We start from the raw sequence: 15131 nt of genomic DNA on the forward strand, positions 1-15131 counted from the left end.
ATCAAACCAAAACCACTATGAGATATCACCTCACTTCTGTTAGAATTGCTTTCACTAAACTTTTTTTTTAAGGTAAGCGTTGGTGAGGATGTGGGGAAGAGTGAACGCTTGTACACGGTTGGTGGGAACATAAATTAGCACAGCCATTATGGGAGTTCCTCAAAAAATTAAAAATAGAACTAACTTCTGATCCAGCAATCCCACTTCTTGGTACTTATATATCCAAAGGAATTGGAATCACATTATCCAAAATACGTCTGCACTCCCATGTTCATAGCAGCACTCTTCACAATGCCAAGGCAGGAAACAACCTAAATGTCCATTGACAGAGGAATGGATAAAGAAGATGTGGTATATAAAGGTATACAGTGAAGTATTGTGCAGCCTTTAAAAAGGTGGAAATCCTGCCATTTGTGACAACATGGATGAACTGGGAGGACATTATGCTAAGTGAAATAAGCCAGACACAGAAAGACAAACATTGCATGATCTCATTTATGTGTAAAATCTAAAATAATGAAACTCAGAGAAGCAGAGTAGAATGTTGGTTGCCAGGGGCCGGGGGAAGGGAGAAGTGCGGAGATTTTCTCAAAGGATGTGAAGATTCATAAGCTTTGGGGAGCTAATGCACAGCAATGTGACTATAGTTAACAATGCTGTATTTTACACATGAAATTTGCTAAGAGGGTAGGTCTTAAGGGCCTTAAGATTAATAACAAAAGAAAGAATACAAAAGAAGAGAAGAGAAAAGGAGAGAGAGAAGGAAGGAAAGAAGGAAATGGTAACCATGAGAGGTGATGGGTATGTTATTTAGATTGTGGTGATTATTTCACAATGTAAATGTGTATCAAAATGTCAAGTTGTACACTTAAAACATATATAATTTTTATTTGTCAGCTGTACCTCAGTAAAGCTGCGGGGAGAAACCAAAATTGTAAAGCTTCTAGAAAGAAACATAAGAGAATATCTTTGCAACCCTGTAGTATACAATATTTCTTAAACAGGATTTTAAAAATCACTGACCATAAAAGGAAAAAGTAATAAATTGTACATCAAGGTTACACATAACTGTTAATTCAAAAAAATGTTCTAGATCTTCTCTAACCATCCTAACTTCAATACAAAACTTTTAATGGTTTTTGTTTGTTTGCTTTTTTGTTTTTTGGTTCCCAGAGAAGAAAGAGGGAGGGAAAAGAGAGCAAAAATTGGGAGAAGATTCAAAGTGGGGAAGAGAGGGGGAGGAGAAAAGTTTTTAGTTCAAAAAGTTATGCCCTGTTAGAAGGCTACAGTTTTTAGATAGATGGCCTTGTCAAAACAACACTATTATGGATAAAGAAAATGTGATAAAGAAATAGATAGGGGCTTCCCTGGTGGCGCAGTGGTTCGGGGTCCGCCTGCCTATGCAGGGGACGCGGGTTTCTGCCCCGGTCCGGGAAGATCCCACATGCCGCAGAGCGGCTGGGCCCGTGAGCCATGGCCTCTGAGCCTGCGCGTCCCGAGCCTGTGCTCTGCAACAGGAGAGGCCACAACAGCGAGAGGCCTGCGTACCGCAAAAAAAACCCAAAAAAAACATAAATAAAGGGACTTCCCTGGTGGCATAGTGGATAAGACTCCACGCTCCCAATGCAGGGGGCCCAGGTTTGATCCCTGATCAGGAAAGTAGATCCCACATGCATGCCGCAACTAAGGAGCCTGCCTGCTACAACTAAGACCCAGTGCAACCAAATAAATAAATATTTTTTTAAAAAAAACATAAATGAGGAGGTTTGTAGTCTTTTTTTAGTTTTGAAATATTTCCTAAATTTAAACTTATGAAAGAAATCTTTGAATATAACTAATTGTCTCTTACTGGGATATTTATTCTCCCATTTCATTAGAAACAGAATAACATCATGGGATACCATGTATACATCTAAGAGAGATAAAAATTCCCATGTTCCATGCATTTTGTGTTGACCAGTAAAATGAAAGCAAAGTCTTAGGGTGAGGTTTCCATTTAAAAATTCCAATAAGGGCTTTTTCAGCTGACAAAAACCTTTTTTGCATTGGCCTGGTAATTCTTTACCTTATTATTTTGCTATGGCTCTCAATCAGATGCTATGTATATTTTGTTCAGCTGTTCTAGTTGTCTTCACTGAGAAGTTTCAAATTACCTAGATTGCTATTATAAAAAAACTTTTATGTACGACTTGAAGAGATCTTCAAGACACAACCATTAAATGAAAACACTCAGGCTTCAATACAGTAGATTCATTACAAAATTATTAATTAATGCAAAGGAAAATCTACACATTTCTGTTCAGTGTAATTACAAATAAAGAAGCTACAGAAGATTCTGTTACTGGTGGTTTGTCTGACTATGAACCCTATAAAAACTCTCCTGATTAAAACAACTAAATATGCTACACATAACACTTAAAAGCCGTTGTTATGTGTATCACTGGAATGAAAACAATATGAGAAATTCTCAGAGACCAAAAAATTAAACAAAACTAGGACTCCAGATAGGTAAATAAGGCCTGAAACTGGCTTTTGTCCTGAGGGAATTAGTCAAGTGCCTGTGACACTGGGCTGAGCAGGGTGCAAGGGACGGGAGAAGGTCAGGATAACCTAGGATTTCAAGATACGGGAGACAACCACGTAAAGACGCAACAGCAAGGGCTGCACATTCAACAGAGAGAACTAGGGAAAAATACACACCACTGAACGGGACAGAAACAAAATCTACTAGAGGGGAAAATACCTCCCCTGATATTCCCAAATACAAGCTGTCCCTTGTGTAGATTTGCAGCCACCTGAATCAACACTACGAGGTGATCTCAAAAATCTCCAGCCAAGATAATATTTTCAATTGGCCACTACTCAAGTTGGTAATTTCCGTCAAGATGCCCGGAAAAGGCAAATACAAATCTTTTGAAGCATTTAGGACTCAAAGAATCCTCACAAAGTTCTAAAGAATAGAAGCTCATAGTAAAAAAAAAAAAAAAAAAATCACAAAACACACAAGGAAATAAGACACCATAGTGAGAACCAGAAGAAAAAAAAATCATTATTGTATTAACTTCAAATATTAGGTTAAAATATTCACGTTAAATTTCTAGGATAACTCCAAAGGCTAGAAAGAGTGTTTACTGCCAAAACCAGAGAGAGGGAGAGAAAAAAAAAAAAGTAATGAGAAAGAAAAGAAAAATTCAACCAGGTCTCCTGAAAGGCAAAAAGAGAGGGAGAAAAAAGAAAAGTAGAAGATACTTGATGTAATAGCATAAATTCATAAATATAAATATTACCTGATAGATGAAAATGAACCAAACTCATTAGCTAAAAAAGATTGTCTTAATTTAAAAAAATATACAGCTTTTCCTATTTATAAGAGATAACAGAAAACCTAATAGAGAGATAACCTAATAACAGAAAAGAGATAACCTAATAGAGATAACCTAATAACAGAAAAGAGATAACCTAATAACAGAAAAGCTGGAAGAAACAGCATGGAAAAAAGATATACCTGGCTAATACAACTAAAATAAATGATATCCGACAAGACAGACATTAAGGGGGAGAAAAAAAGAAGCATCACCAGAGATAAAGAAGATCGAGATATCTTAGAGGTTGTTTGATGAAACATGAACCTTATTAGGGAGCTAAAACAATGTATTTAACTGTAGACTTTACCTCAAGGAGACAAAATTAGTATTAACAAAACACCCAAGGAGAAATTGCTAAATTCACCATCGTAGTGGGAGATTCTAACATATCTCAGTAACTGATAGATCTACAATACTCTCCCCAGCCAAAAAACAAAATTAGTAAGGTTGGAATACAATCAACCAGCTTGATCCAATGGGCACGTATAGAACATTGCATCCTTTATAATTTTTTTAAAGGCATACATGGAACATACATGAAAATTGACCAGGAAGCATCTCAACAAGTCCCGAAGAATTGAAGTGACACCCCAAGTTCACTGACAACAATACAATTAGCTTCTAACCTACCTGTTTTCTAAATTAATGATAAAAAGAAAGATTTTTAAACCCATATTTTTTAACATACACACATATTTCTAAATAATTCATAAGCTAAAGAAAAATAGTAATGGAAGTTAGAAAATATTTAGAACTGAACCATAATGGAATTACTAATAGGAAAAGTTGGGTCATGCAGTTAATCCTGTTCTTGAAGGAAATTTTTAGGCTTAAGTGAAAATAAGTGAGACTATAAATTATAAAATAAACAAGACTAAAAATCAAAAAGGTAAGCATCCATCATAAGAATTTAGTAAACTAGAAGAAACAAAAAGCAATGAAAATATAAGGAAAGAAATCTTCAATATAGGCTGAATTTAATGGCATATGAAGAAACATCATGAAGAGAAAGAAATGGCAAGCCACGCAGTGGGAGGAGTATTGTAGTACATAGAACAAGGAACGTCCACCCAGAAATGTATAAAGAACTAGTACAGATGAATGAGAAAAAGGCAGGCAACCCAGTGGGCCAAAAACTTCAACAAGGAACTTTGCAAAAGAAGAAGTGTTTCAAAAGGAGCTCATCTCATTTCTCCTCAGGGAACAGCGAATAAAAATTTAAATGGCTAAAACTAAAAAGACAGAAGTGCCGCATGTCGGAAAGGATGTATCAGAGAACAAGGATTGGTAAACTATGGCCCATGGACCAAACACAGTCCACCAACTGCTTTGCAAACACAGCTGTATCGGAGCACAGCCATGATCACCTGTCTATACATTGTCTAGGACCGCTTTCATGCTGCAAGGCCAGAGTTGAATAGCAGCCACAGAGGCTGTATAGTTCACAAAATCTAGACTATTTACTGTCTGGCCCTTTACAGAAAATATTTGTCAACTTCTGATGTGGAAAAGCAAGACTTCTCTCATCACTACTGGTGGAAGTGCAAACCGGCCCAATCACTTTGGGAAACTGTTTGCAGAATCCACTGCATCAAATATCATGCACCTGACGATGGGGCAATCCCATTCCTAGGTAAACACTCATTCAAGGACCTGTGCCCCAGGAGACATGTACGACAGTGTATACAGGAGCATTATTTGTAATGGTCACAAATTGGAGGCAACCCAAACGAACGTCAGTAGTAGACCGGGTAAATAAATTTGATCTAATCATACAACGGAACAGTACTCAGCAATGAAAATGAATAAACTACTCTCACAACAATACGGATAAATCTCACAAACATAACGCAGAAAACAAGCTAGATACAAAAGACCACATACTGTACGATCCCATTTATATAAATTCCTAAAAGAGGCAAAACTAAGAGTCACCTCCACATTATTTGAGGCCAAAACCCAAGTCTTACCTACTGTGGAAGTTTCTCCCTACAGTCACTTTGCTCAAAGGAGAAGCCGAGAAGAAAGTCACCTAAGAGAAAAATCAATGGGACACAGAGAAAATCAATGTCCTTCAGAGTCACATATATAGTTGTTTTAATCAGGAGAGTTTTTACAGGGCTCATAATCAGACAAACCACCAGTAACAGAATCTTCTGTAGTTTCTTTATTTGTAATTACACTGAACAGAAATGTGTAGATTTTTTTTGCATTAATTAATAATTTTGTAGTGAATCTACTGTATTGAAACCTGAGTGTTTTCATTTAATGGTTGTGTCTTGAAGATCTCTTCAAGTCGTACATAAAAGTTTTTTTATAATAGCAATCTAGGTAATTTGAGACTTCTCAGTGAAGACAACTAGAACAGCTGAACAAATATATACATAGCGTCTGATTGAGAGCCATAGCAAAATAACAAGGTGAAGAAGAGTTACCAGGCCAATGCAAAAAAGGTTTTTGTCAGCTGAAAAAGCTCTTTTTGGAATTTTTAAACGGAAACCTCACCCTAAGACTTTGCTTTCATTTTACTGGTCAACACAAAATGCATGGAACATGGGAATTTTTATCTTTCTTAGACGTATACATGACTGAGAAGGGTGGTTGTCTCAGGAGGCTGGAATTAGGGGGCTCTTCTGAGCCTGGAGCTTCACCACGCATTGTCCAGTCTGGTGAAGACCATTCTGAGCTGGCCTGGAACATGGCTGGATGGTGGCGGATGGGGCCACGTGCAGGCCTGGGCAGGAATCAGGTGACTTCTCTGTTGGGTAGGCTGGAGGTCAGTGCTCGTCACCTAAGCAGTGTCCTTTGGGTCACTTGGGGGTGTCTCTCTGTGTCCAAATCCAGACTGGAGAGTCTGGACGGCCTCCCAGAACAGTCTCTGAGTACTTTTCTGTGGGTCTGTAAGGGGTTGCGTATCAGCTTATTTGAGGGATTTTGGCAATCCTGGATGAGGATCTACTACCTGTTTTTGTAAGTAAAATTTTATTAGAACGTAGTAACTTTTATCCATTTACGTATTATCTGTGGCTGCTTTCATGCTACAACAGCAAAGCAGAATAATTGTTACACAGGCCGTATGCCACCAAAATATTTACCATCTGACCCAAACAGAAAAAGGTTGCCAACTCAGACACACACAGAGCGAAGACCATGTGAACGCACAGTGAGAAGAAGACGGGCATCTACAGGCTAGGGAGAGAGGCCTCAGGAGAAATCAAGAGCAAACGTCAGGGTTTCCCTGGTGGCGCAGTGGTAGAGAGTCCGCCTGCCGATGCAGGAGACACAGGTTCGTGCCCCGGTCCGGGAAGATCCCACATGCCGCGGAGCGGCTGGGCCCGTGAGCCATGGCCGCTGAGCCTGCGCTTCCGGAGCCTGTGCTCCGCAACGGGAGAGGCCACAACAGTGAAGGGCCCGCGTACCGCAAAAAAAAAAAGAGCAAACGTCAACCAGGCTGGGAACTGGGTATGAGAGGGAATGGGCATCTCGGCCGATGTGTGGCTCCTGGCCCTCAGCACCTGTTACCGTCTCCTCCTGTCCCCCGCCTCTGCTGCCAGCAGGGCTCAGCTCGAATCTCTAGCCGGGCATCGTCACTGTCTGCAGAGAGTCATTGTAGCAGCTGGTATCTGTTGAGTGTTTTGTTCTATGACAGGCCACATGTTAAGCACATTACATGTCTCATAGCACTTATCTATCTGTAGACAGGAATCAGAAAGAAGTTGAGGAAGTCGTCCAGGTTCTGATTCAGTCCAGTCTGCCCCCACAGCCAGGTCTTTGGCCCCGGGGGCTGGAGAACCCAGATCCAGATGAGAAGCTTGATCGGGACCCAAAAGGAGCTCCTGAATGAGCCTGATGGCATGAGGGCCTGGCCATGTGAGCAAAACCAGTCACGGAAGCAGGAAATGAAGATGCCACTGTCATTCCCGAGGAGACTTGGCCAGCCTGTGAATCCTCTGGTTGAAAGTCTGCCCTTTGAAGAACTAACGTGACAACACAATGATCAGTTTCAGGCCCTCCTGCTCTACTTTGAGCCTGTCTCTCTCTGAACGCCAGATTCCTCCCTGCTAAGCAATTTGCAGACTTGGAGATTTCCAGTTCCAGCTTGGTGTGGTTCTACGTTTGACAGGACTCCCTCCCTGTTCGACGCCAAGTGGTCTTAGTAGCAGGAACAGAAGGCTGGGGAGGAGGGTCTGGAGGTGCAGCCCCTCCTTGTAGGAGTACCTGGGAGCCGAGTCCGGAGGAAAGAGGTGGGGCGCGGAGTGACTCCGCCCCCACCGGCCCCCGCCCCGCCCCGCCCCTCCATGCCCCGCCTCCTGCCCGCCCCGCGGCGCATTGTGGGATCTGGGCGCTGGCTGCGAGGTGGAGGACGCGGCTCTAGAAAATGGGGTTGCAGCCGGTGAGACCCTCGCTCCGTATCCCGTACCAGGGGACTCCGCCCCTTCTGGTTCCCGGCACTCAGGTCCGGACCAGGGGCTCTCACCGCCGACCCCGCCCCGGATGCCGGGGTCTCGGTACCGCACGCTCGCGCTGGGGACCCCACCCAGGCTGCCCCCTGAGCTCGGCTTGCTCCTGCGCTGGAGTTCGGGGTCGCCACCCGGGGGACAGGTCGTAGGGGCCCGTCACCGCCCACGCCCTGGGCTCTTCCCCGGCGCGACGGTCACGCTGCCCCCTCTGCCCGCAGAGCCCAGTCCTGCTGGCCTCCCTGGGGGTGGGGCTGCTGACTCTGCTCGGCCTGGCTCTGGGCTCCTACCTGGTGCGGAGGTCCCGCCGGCCGCGGATCACGCTCCTGGACCCCGATGAGAAGTACCTGCTGCGACTGCTAGACAAGACAGTGAGTTGTGGAGTAGCGGAGGGGACCGGAGTTCCGCTCGGCTGTGGTTGGGATGCCCCAGGGAGTTGGCGACACCAGACCTGCCTGGTGAGACGCTTGTCATCCATCCTCCAGACCGTGAACCACAATACCAAGAGGTTCCGCTTTGCCCTGCCCACCGCCCACCACGTTCTGGGGCTGCCTGTGGGTAAGAACTGCGGCGCGGGCTCCTTTCCCTGGTATTCTAATAGGGTGAGCCCCCTTCTGGGGTCTCCTGAAACGCGCTGCTTCAGTCTTGTGCCTCCCCACCCCATCACCCTTTCCCCACCAGGCTGCATATCCTCCAGGCTGTGAGGTGCCCTGGGCCACTCTAGGGTGTGGCTTCTGTGCCCCCAGACATCTTCAACTCTCAGCAGTCCTCCCTCCTTCCTGCAGGATTTGCTTATATCCCCGCTGAGCAAGCACTAATCTTTTCCCCATTGCCCAGACCCTCAACTCACTGCTAAGGTCCTGGGCAGTCATTGATAAGAATCTCAGCAGAGGGGAGTTTATGAGAGATCCAACTGGGGGCTCAAAGGGGTGAATCCTTCCTGCTTGGTTGCTCGCTGGGACCCCAGCACGGAGCAAGACGCTTCTGTCCTCTCAAACCTCCCAGATTATTTTGAAAGGTAACAGGAATGCAGCACCTCCACAGGAGCCCTTATGTAGCTCTGCACGTGGTCCCCAGGCAAACATGTCTACCTCTCTGCCCGGATCGATGGCAGCCTGGTCATCAGGCCGTACACTCCCGTCACCAGCGATGAGGACCAAGGCTATGTGGATCTTGTCATCAAGGTAAGAAGGTTGGAAGGAGCCCCAGGAGCCCCTTATCCTCCTCCCTCTGGGATCTGTAGAAACTTCCAAGATGTGTTTGATAGGAGGAGATGCGTGTCTTTTGTGGACATGAAGAAAGTATGTGGAATGGGAAGAGAGAGCATGTGTGTCATCCCTGCCCTGCTTCAGGCAGGTTCAGTCAACAGGGGGCTCAGAAACCAGGGACATTCCAAACAAAGTACTTTCCATTCTGTCTTATCAGGTCTACCTGAAGGGTGTGCACCCCAAATTTCCTGAGGGGGGAAAGATGTCTCAGTACCTGGATAGCCTGAAGACTGGGGACGTGGTGGAGTTTCGGGGGCCAAGTGGGTTGCTCACTTACGCTGGGAAAGGTAATGGCCTAGCTCCCACGTCTCTGGTGCCCGGCATCCTCTCCACACGGTGTGGTTCTGTGTGTCCATGTGTGTGTGTGCACATGGGTAAGGGCCAGCTGCCCCTCCTGTAAACACAGCCCTGACGTTATAGAAAGGCGTGTTCCTCAGCCCCTCTTGACACAGGGATCCGTTCTCCATCCACATGAATTCACCCACTGTGACAGCCCTGGAGATGACTAATGCAAACGCGGGCCTCTCTTTCTCTCCCTCAGAGAGCCGCCCCTCAGGCCGAGCTATGCAGAGGGCCAGAGATTACGTTCAGCCCTTCCAGTGGGAACAGCTGGGTGCATTAGCAAGCCTGGGAGCTGCTCTGTGCCACTTGGGAAAATAGATTCACACCTGGCCTCATGCCTGTCGCCCTGAGCAGGGAGTGACCCTCTGTGGGAGTCAGCTTGTGACTCACTGTGTGTTCCTAAACTGACTCGTAGCTCACAATATGGGACAGACAGTCCTGGCCCCATTGCCCCTGAAGTGTCTTGTTGTCAGGGCTGGCTCAACACCTAAGCTCCAGGATCAGATTCCACAGCAGCTGCAGAACTGGCCTGGGACGTATTTTCGATTTTGCATTTGTTTACTTAGTTCCCTGAATTGACTGTTCTTTCACCACTCTCTCCACTCGACTTCTCAGGGACGTTTAGCATTCAGCCCAACAAGAAGTCTCCACCAGAACCGCGAGTGGCCAGGAAACTGGGAATGATTGCCGGTGGCACAGGTTCTTGTCCCCTGCTCCCTCCCACCATTGTGACTGTTGCCGTGGCAGCTTCCAGGTGACGCTCAGAAGGTTTGGTAATCATGGCCAAATTTAATCAGGGCATCCCCAGCAATGCCTAGAGCTCCCCAGTTGCTGCAAAACAAAATCATAATCAGGTAGAAACCCCCCAAAATCTATTTTAACTGACAGAATGAGAGAAACAAATCATGTGGGCTCTCCCGAGACCTCAGATGGAATGAATCTAATAAATTTTAGGTGAGAACAGAGAAGCAGCTAAGAATAGGACAGTGGAGAAGACAGAAAATTAACATTGGGCATTTCCCTGTGTTAGACACTCTGCTGGACTCTTTATGTGTCTATGACATAGGTACAAGCTTTCCCATTTTACGGATGGGAACACAGAGGTTCAGAGAGGTTGAATCGTTTCCACATGGGTAGAGGCAGGGTTAGTGTGCAGCTCTGCTCAGTTCCAAAGCACGTGCACTTAACCTGCATGTCCAGGGCTCCAGGCATCTCAGCATTGAATCAGTAGGTACTTGCAGTCATCTGTGATACTGGAGCCTTAGCCTCCAAGGGACTTCCAGAGAGTCTTGGATTGGTTCCTTAGAAGGATTTCAGCAATATGAATTTATGTGAATTTTGAGCACGTGACCACAATTCACCTACCAGATATGAATTTTAGTGAGTTTGGGGTACAGGGCCTATCTGTCTAGAAATGTAGGTGCTGTGAAGACACAGGGGGAGTGTAGAGAATTAGGACACAAAGGAAAACAGAGTGAAGGGGTGAGTGAGTAGAATTAAGATGAAAGGGTTGGGCAGCTAAGGAGCAGGGATGGGGAGGGTGGCCACCGCATCTCACCGTGGGGCATCTGTGTGCAGGAATCACCCCAATGCTGCAGCTGATCCAGGCCATCCTGAAAGACCCAGAAGATCCAACCCAGTGCTTTCTGCTTTTTGCCAACCAGGTTGCGTTGCTTTTCTCAGTCCTGGGACTTCAGAGTTACTGTGTGGGGAGAGGTATGGTACCAACGGGCAAAACTAGCCCAGTGCCTGGCTCAGCCTCTGGCCAAGGCCTCCCTGCGGGTAGAGGGTCCTCTTCCACAATAAGGAGGACAGAGCACTGAGCCACATTCCCTCCCTGGCCCGCAAGGAAAGAAAAAAAGAAAACATTTAAGGAGTCTAGTCCTGAGTATAGAAACTTGCTCCTTGAGTCTCCTTTGTTAAATATTCTGTCTTTATTCCTTCATACTGTGTAAATAAAGGCTGTTCCACTCTGCCTCCCCTCATCCTAACTCCCTAAAACCCTTGCTTATTCCCTAGAACTTCCGTTTTCTTTTTCTTTCCTGGTTGGAAAGTTGTTACAGCAGAGAACTTTATGTTGTTGTGCTTAGGAACCTGAGAATGTTCCTAAAGACTTTGCTTCTCCTCTTCATTTCAGACTGAAAAGGACATAATCTTACGGGAGGACTTAGAGGAGCTGCAGGCCCGACACCCCGACCACTTTACGCTCTGGTTCACTCTGGATCACCCCCCAGAAGGTACCCTCCCCATTTCTGGACATCCCTAAATCAGGGCCTCGCCCATCTGTGGTTTCTGGTTTCAGTGAAACCGACCCTGCCCGACACTGCCAAACTCTGAGCTCATGGACACAGTGGTCTCCTGGACTCTTCCCCGCGGTTCCTGTTTACCGGGTGGGTGCAGGGCTGGCCGTGCCGCTGAAGCAGGCTGAGTAGACCCGTCCAGCTGCCGCTACAGCTCTGTACCCTCTCAGGAGCCTTTCTGGACTGCCACCACCCCACCCCGGCCCCGCACGGCACCCCACTGCCAGCATGCATCTGGAGTGTCATTCTCTCCTCTCCCCATGCAGATTGGGCCTACAGCAAGGGCTTTGTGTCTGCCGACATGATCCAGGAGCACCTGCCCGCCCCAGGGGAGGATGTGCTGCTGCTGCTCTGTGGGCCACCCCCGATGGTGCAGCTGGCCTGCCATCCCAACTTGGACAAACTGGGCTACTCGCAAAGGATGCGATTTACCTACTGAGCATCCCCTCACTTCCCTGGTCCCACTGCCGGCACTTGCCCCCAGTCAGCCCTCAAATGCTATAAGCCCTAGATGCCCTTCCTGACAGTGTCAGCCTTTTTGTCTTTCTCCGGAGCTGGAATCTGGATGGTCCCTGCGGGAACAACATCCTTAGAGCCGTGGAAGAGGGCCAAAGCCGAGTCATCCCCTGGAAGGCTCCCCAGTCTCCCTGTGATGAAACATCCAGGTCAGGCTCAAGGAGCAGACTCTTCCACGGGTCAGAAAGAAGGGAGCATGTACATTTGTTCCAAGACTGGCCAGTTCCTTCGTGGCATCACACTCTTCTTTGTGTCTGTGGTTAAAGAGCAGCCTGTTTAATGGGTTTGATTTAACATTTGGTGCTTAACCCATAGCAGACTCTGTGTGCGGTGGGGGGTGCAGACTTAGAAAGCTAATCTTTTAGAGGCAACAGGAGAGGAGGAGATGGTCTCTTCAGACCTCAGAGAAAGGGATCTGAAAGACGTGTTTGTGTGTCTGTCTCCCTCTGCCCCTGCCGAGGCTGGAGGGAAAGGGCTCCCCACGATCTAAGACTGTTACTGTGGCAGAAACCTTTGGCTTATGCAAATAAATGGGGCTAAGGCCCTTGTGTTCTACCGAAGCGGTGGTTGTGTCTGGGGTCCTTTTTTCCAAGGCTTTTCATGCCTGAGAATCTTGGGAGGAAGGGTTTCCCAGCACAGAATTTCCCCCGGGTCTTCCAAAGAACCTTTGAGCGGTTGTACCCTGTGCTGAAATGTGAGCTGCCACCAAACTCCACACTCATCTTAGCAGCTGTCTCTGCAGAGCCAGAAGCTCAGCTTCTCCCTGGAGGACTTTTAAGGTGGAGGAAGGAGAATACAAGTGAGAGGGAAGCTTTTGGATCCCAGGTACCCCTCACAGTGGTCCTTGCTTTGGCCACTCCTTCCCTCCTTCCTTCTCTTGGCCCTTTCTTCACTGCATTTATCCTTCAGGGTACCTGGCAAATAAGTCAAAGTATTGTCTTTCTATTTGGAAGAGAAGCCTTGTCCTTTAAAAAGTAACCTGACACCACCAGCCCTAGCCAGACTGGTTGGTGCCTGGACAGAGTTGGCCCCCAGGTACATCTGTCCTGACCGCCCTTCTCCTGCTCCAACAGCCTGGCCCAGTCCACTCCCTCCCAGCGTCACACCAGGGCCACCTCTTCAGATCTTCTCTTAGTCACACTGGAACAGAACAATGCATCAGGTCAGGAGGAAGGTCGGCATTGTTTTTCTGCATGGAACTGTATACTGCTTCCCCTGGGGCCCCTGGAAGAAAGGCTTGTGGATGCTCCCCAGGGTAGAACCGTCACTAAATTGTGTTACTGGTATTCCATCAGACATGTCTGGATCAGCTGGTGTGTGTGTGTACTGGGCTTTGTGAGACACACTCGGCTACCTCACCTCCAAAAAGGAAAATCTTGCCTAGGGTTGTTGGGCTCACACAGTGAAGCAGCCCAGCAAAGAGAATTTCCTACACAGAAGCTCATTCCTTGTCTCGCACGGGTTCCTGCCTTATCCACTCAATATACAAACATTAAGGACCTGCCACATGCCAAGCACTGTGCTAGGTCCTGAGGATTCAACCATGACCAAGACTGTTCTTAGACCCCAAACAACTCATCGTCTAGAGTAAGACAGCGATAAATAATTACAACACAGTGTGGTTAATACTATAGAAGAGATACAAGGTGCAGATGGGAAGGGTTTGGAAAAGATTCTGAGAACGAGGAAGAGAAGAAAAAAAGTTTTTTAGTTAACAGCCTCGTAGCAGGCGCTGTGCTAAATGATCATTATGTAATTGAATCCTTATTATAATCCTGTGAGTCTGAGATTAAGGATATGCAGAAGGTCATACAGCTGGTCAGTGGCTGGCAGAGCCTGAATATGAAGCTAGGATTGTCTCAATCCAAAGCCAAACCTAGAACTGGGAATTGTAAGTTGCTTGGATCCTTTGGCAGAGAATGGGGGCATGAGCAATCCAACAGAAAGACCAGCATGTGCAAAAGCCTGAGAAGCAGAAGAGAAGTTCACATTTGGAGAACCAGGCAAGTTCATTGAGGCCCAAATGCCAGAGGGAAAGTGGAGGAAGACGAGGCCTGGGAGCAGGTAAGAGCCTGGTAACGCCATGCTGAGAACACTCAGTCCTGTGGACAGCACACGTTTCTGAGGGTTTTATACAGCGGGCAGCACATAATAGCTAACGTTTGTGAAGCATTTACGATTTGCCAAGCATCAAACTAAGAGCCTGCATAAATTATCTCAATCCTGACAAAGAGCCCGTGAAACAGCACTATTTTATTTCTGTTTTTCAGACAAGGTACTTATGATGTGGAGCGTTCGGTAACGTGCTCAAGGTGAGAGTCTGGCCAGGGACAGACGCCTGGGTCTATGTGACTCCAGAGCCTGCTACGCTTTTAACCAGCACCAGAATTAATCCCACTGCCCTGAAGCATCCATGCAGGATCATACTAAAGTACCTTCTCTCTGCATCTAGAATAGACTGGTCACGTACCAGCCTTGGGAGAAGTGAGAAGTGTCAGTCGCCCAGGCGAGGGCTGCAGCACCCCGCGGTCCCCCTCTTGCCGCAGCGGGAGCCCGGGGCGGAGCAGGGAGTCCCCAGGAAGACCAGTCAGCGCCGCCGCGCTGTTTCTAACCAGGAGCCTGCCTGCCTCGTGCCTCGCACACGACGGGCGCTCAGTAAATATTTACGGAAGGGAGGGAGGAGCCATGAGGTTGAAAAAGAGAAATTAAGAAGTGCCCATCCTAGAGGACAAGGTGCAGGGTAGGAAATTCGGCATTCCTTCGCAGGGTTCGGTCTAATTCCCTGAAATTCCATCCCCATCACGCGCCCTAGTTTGCAACTTGGGGGCGTGGTCCCCGCAAGGCCTTGAGAGGGGGTTTTATGATTGGAGCAGAGCGAGGGGG

At 47.0% G+C, this 15131-nt stretch overlaps 1 protein-coding gene across 3 annotated transcripts; it reads left to right on the top strand.

The window, feature by feature from the left end:
• The first annotated feature begins 7691 nt into the window (after positions 1-7691).
• Positions 7692-12803, top strand: LOC114899716 (NADH-cytochrome b5 reductase 1). 3 transcript variants are annotated; one of them, XM_029230722.1, is made up of 9 exons: positions 7692-7758; positions 8044-8193; positions 8308-8380; positions 8900-9006; positions 9248-9377; positions 10048-10131; positions 11011-11096; positions 11570-11669; positions 11999-12801. In XM_029230722.1, exons 1-9 carry the CDS (start codon positions 7744-7746, stop codon positions 12169-12171), a joined length of 918 nt encoding a protein of 305 aa, XP_029086555.1. In that variant the 5' UTR covers positions 7692-7743; the 3' UTR covers positions 12172-12801. The 3 variants fall into 3 exon arrangements, with proteins under 3 accessions (XP_029086555.1, XP_029086554.1, XP_029086556.1); XM_029230721.1 differs by having other exon boundaries at positions 7724-7821; XM_029230723.1 differs by having other exon boundaries at positions 7724-7821; positions 11011-11148; positions 11570-12803.
• Positions 12804-15131: the final 2328 nt, after the last annotated feature.

The sequence above is a fragment of the Monodon monoceros genome, unplaced genomic scaffold, assembly GCF_005190385.1.
Source record: "Monodon monoceros isolate NGI ecotype Baffin Bay Population unplaced genomic scaffold, NGI_Narwhal_1 Super_Scaffold_18, whole genome shotgun sequence".
Taxonomy (NCBI): Eukaryota; Metazoa; Chordata; class Mammalia; order Artiodactyla; family Monodontidae; genus Monodon; species Monodon monoceros.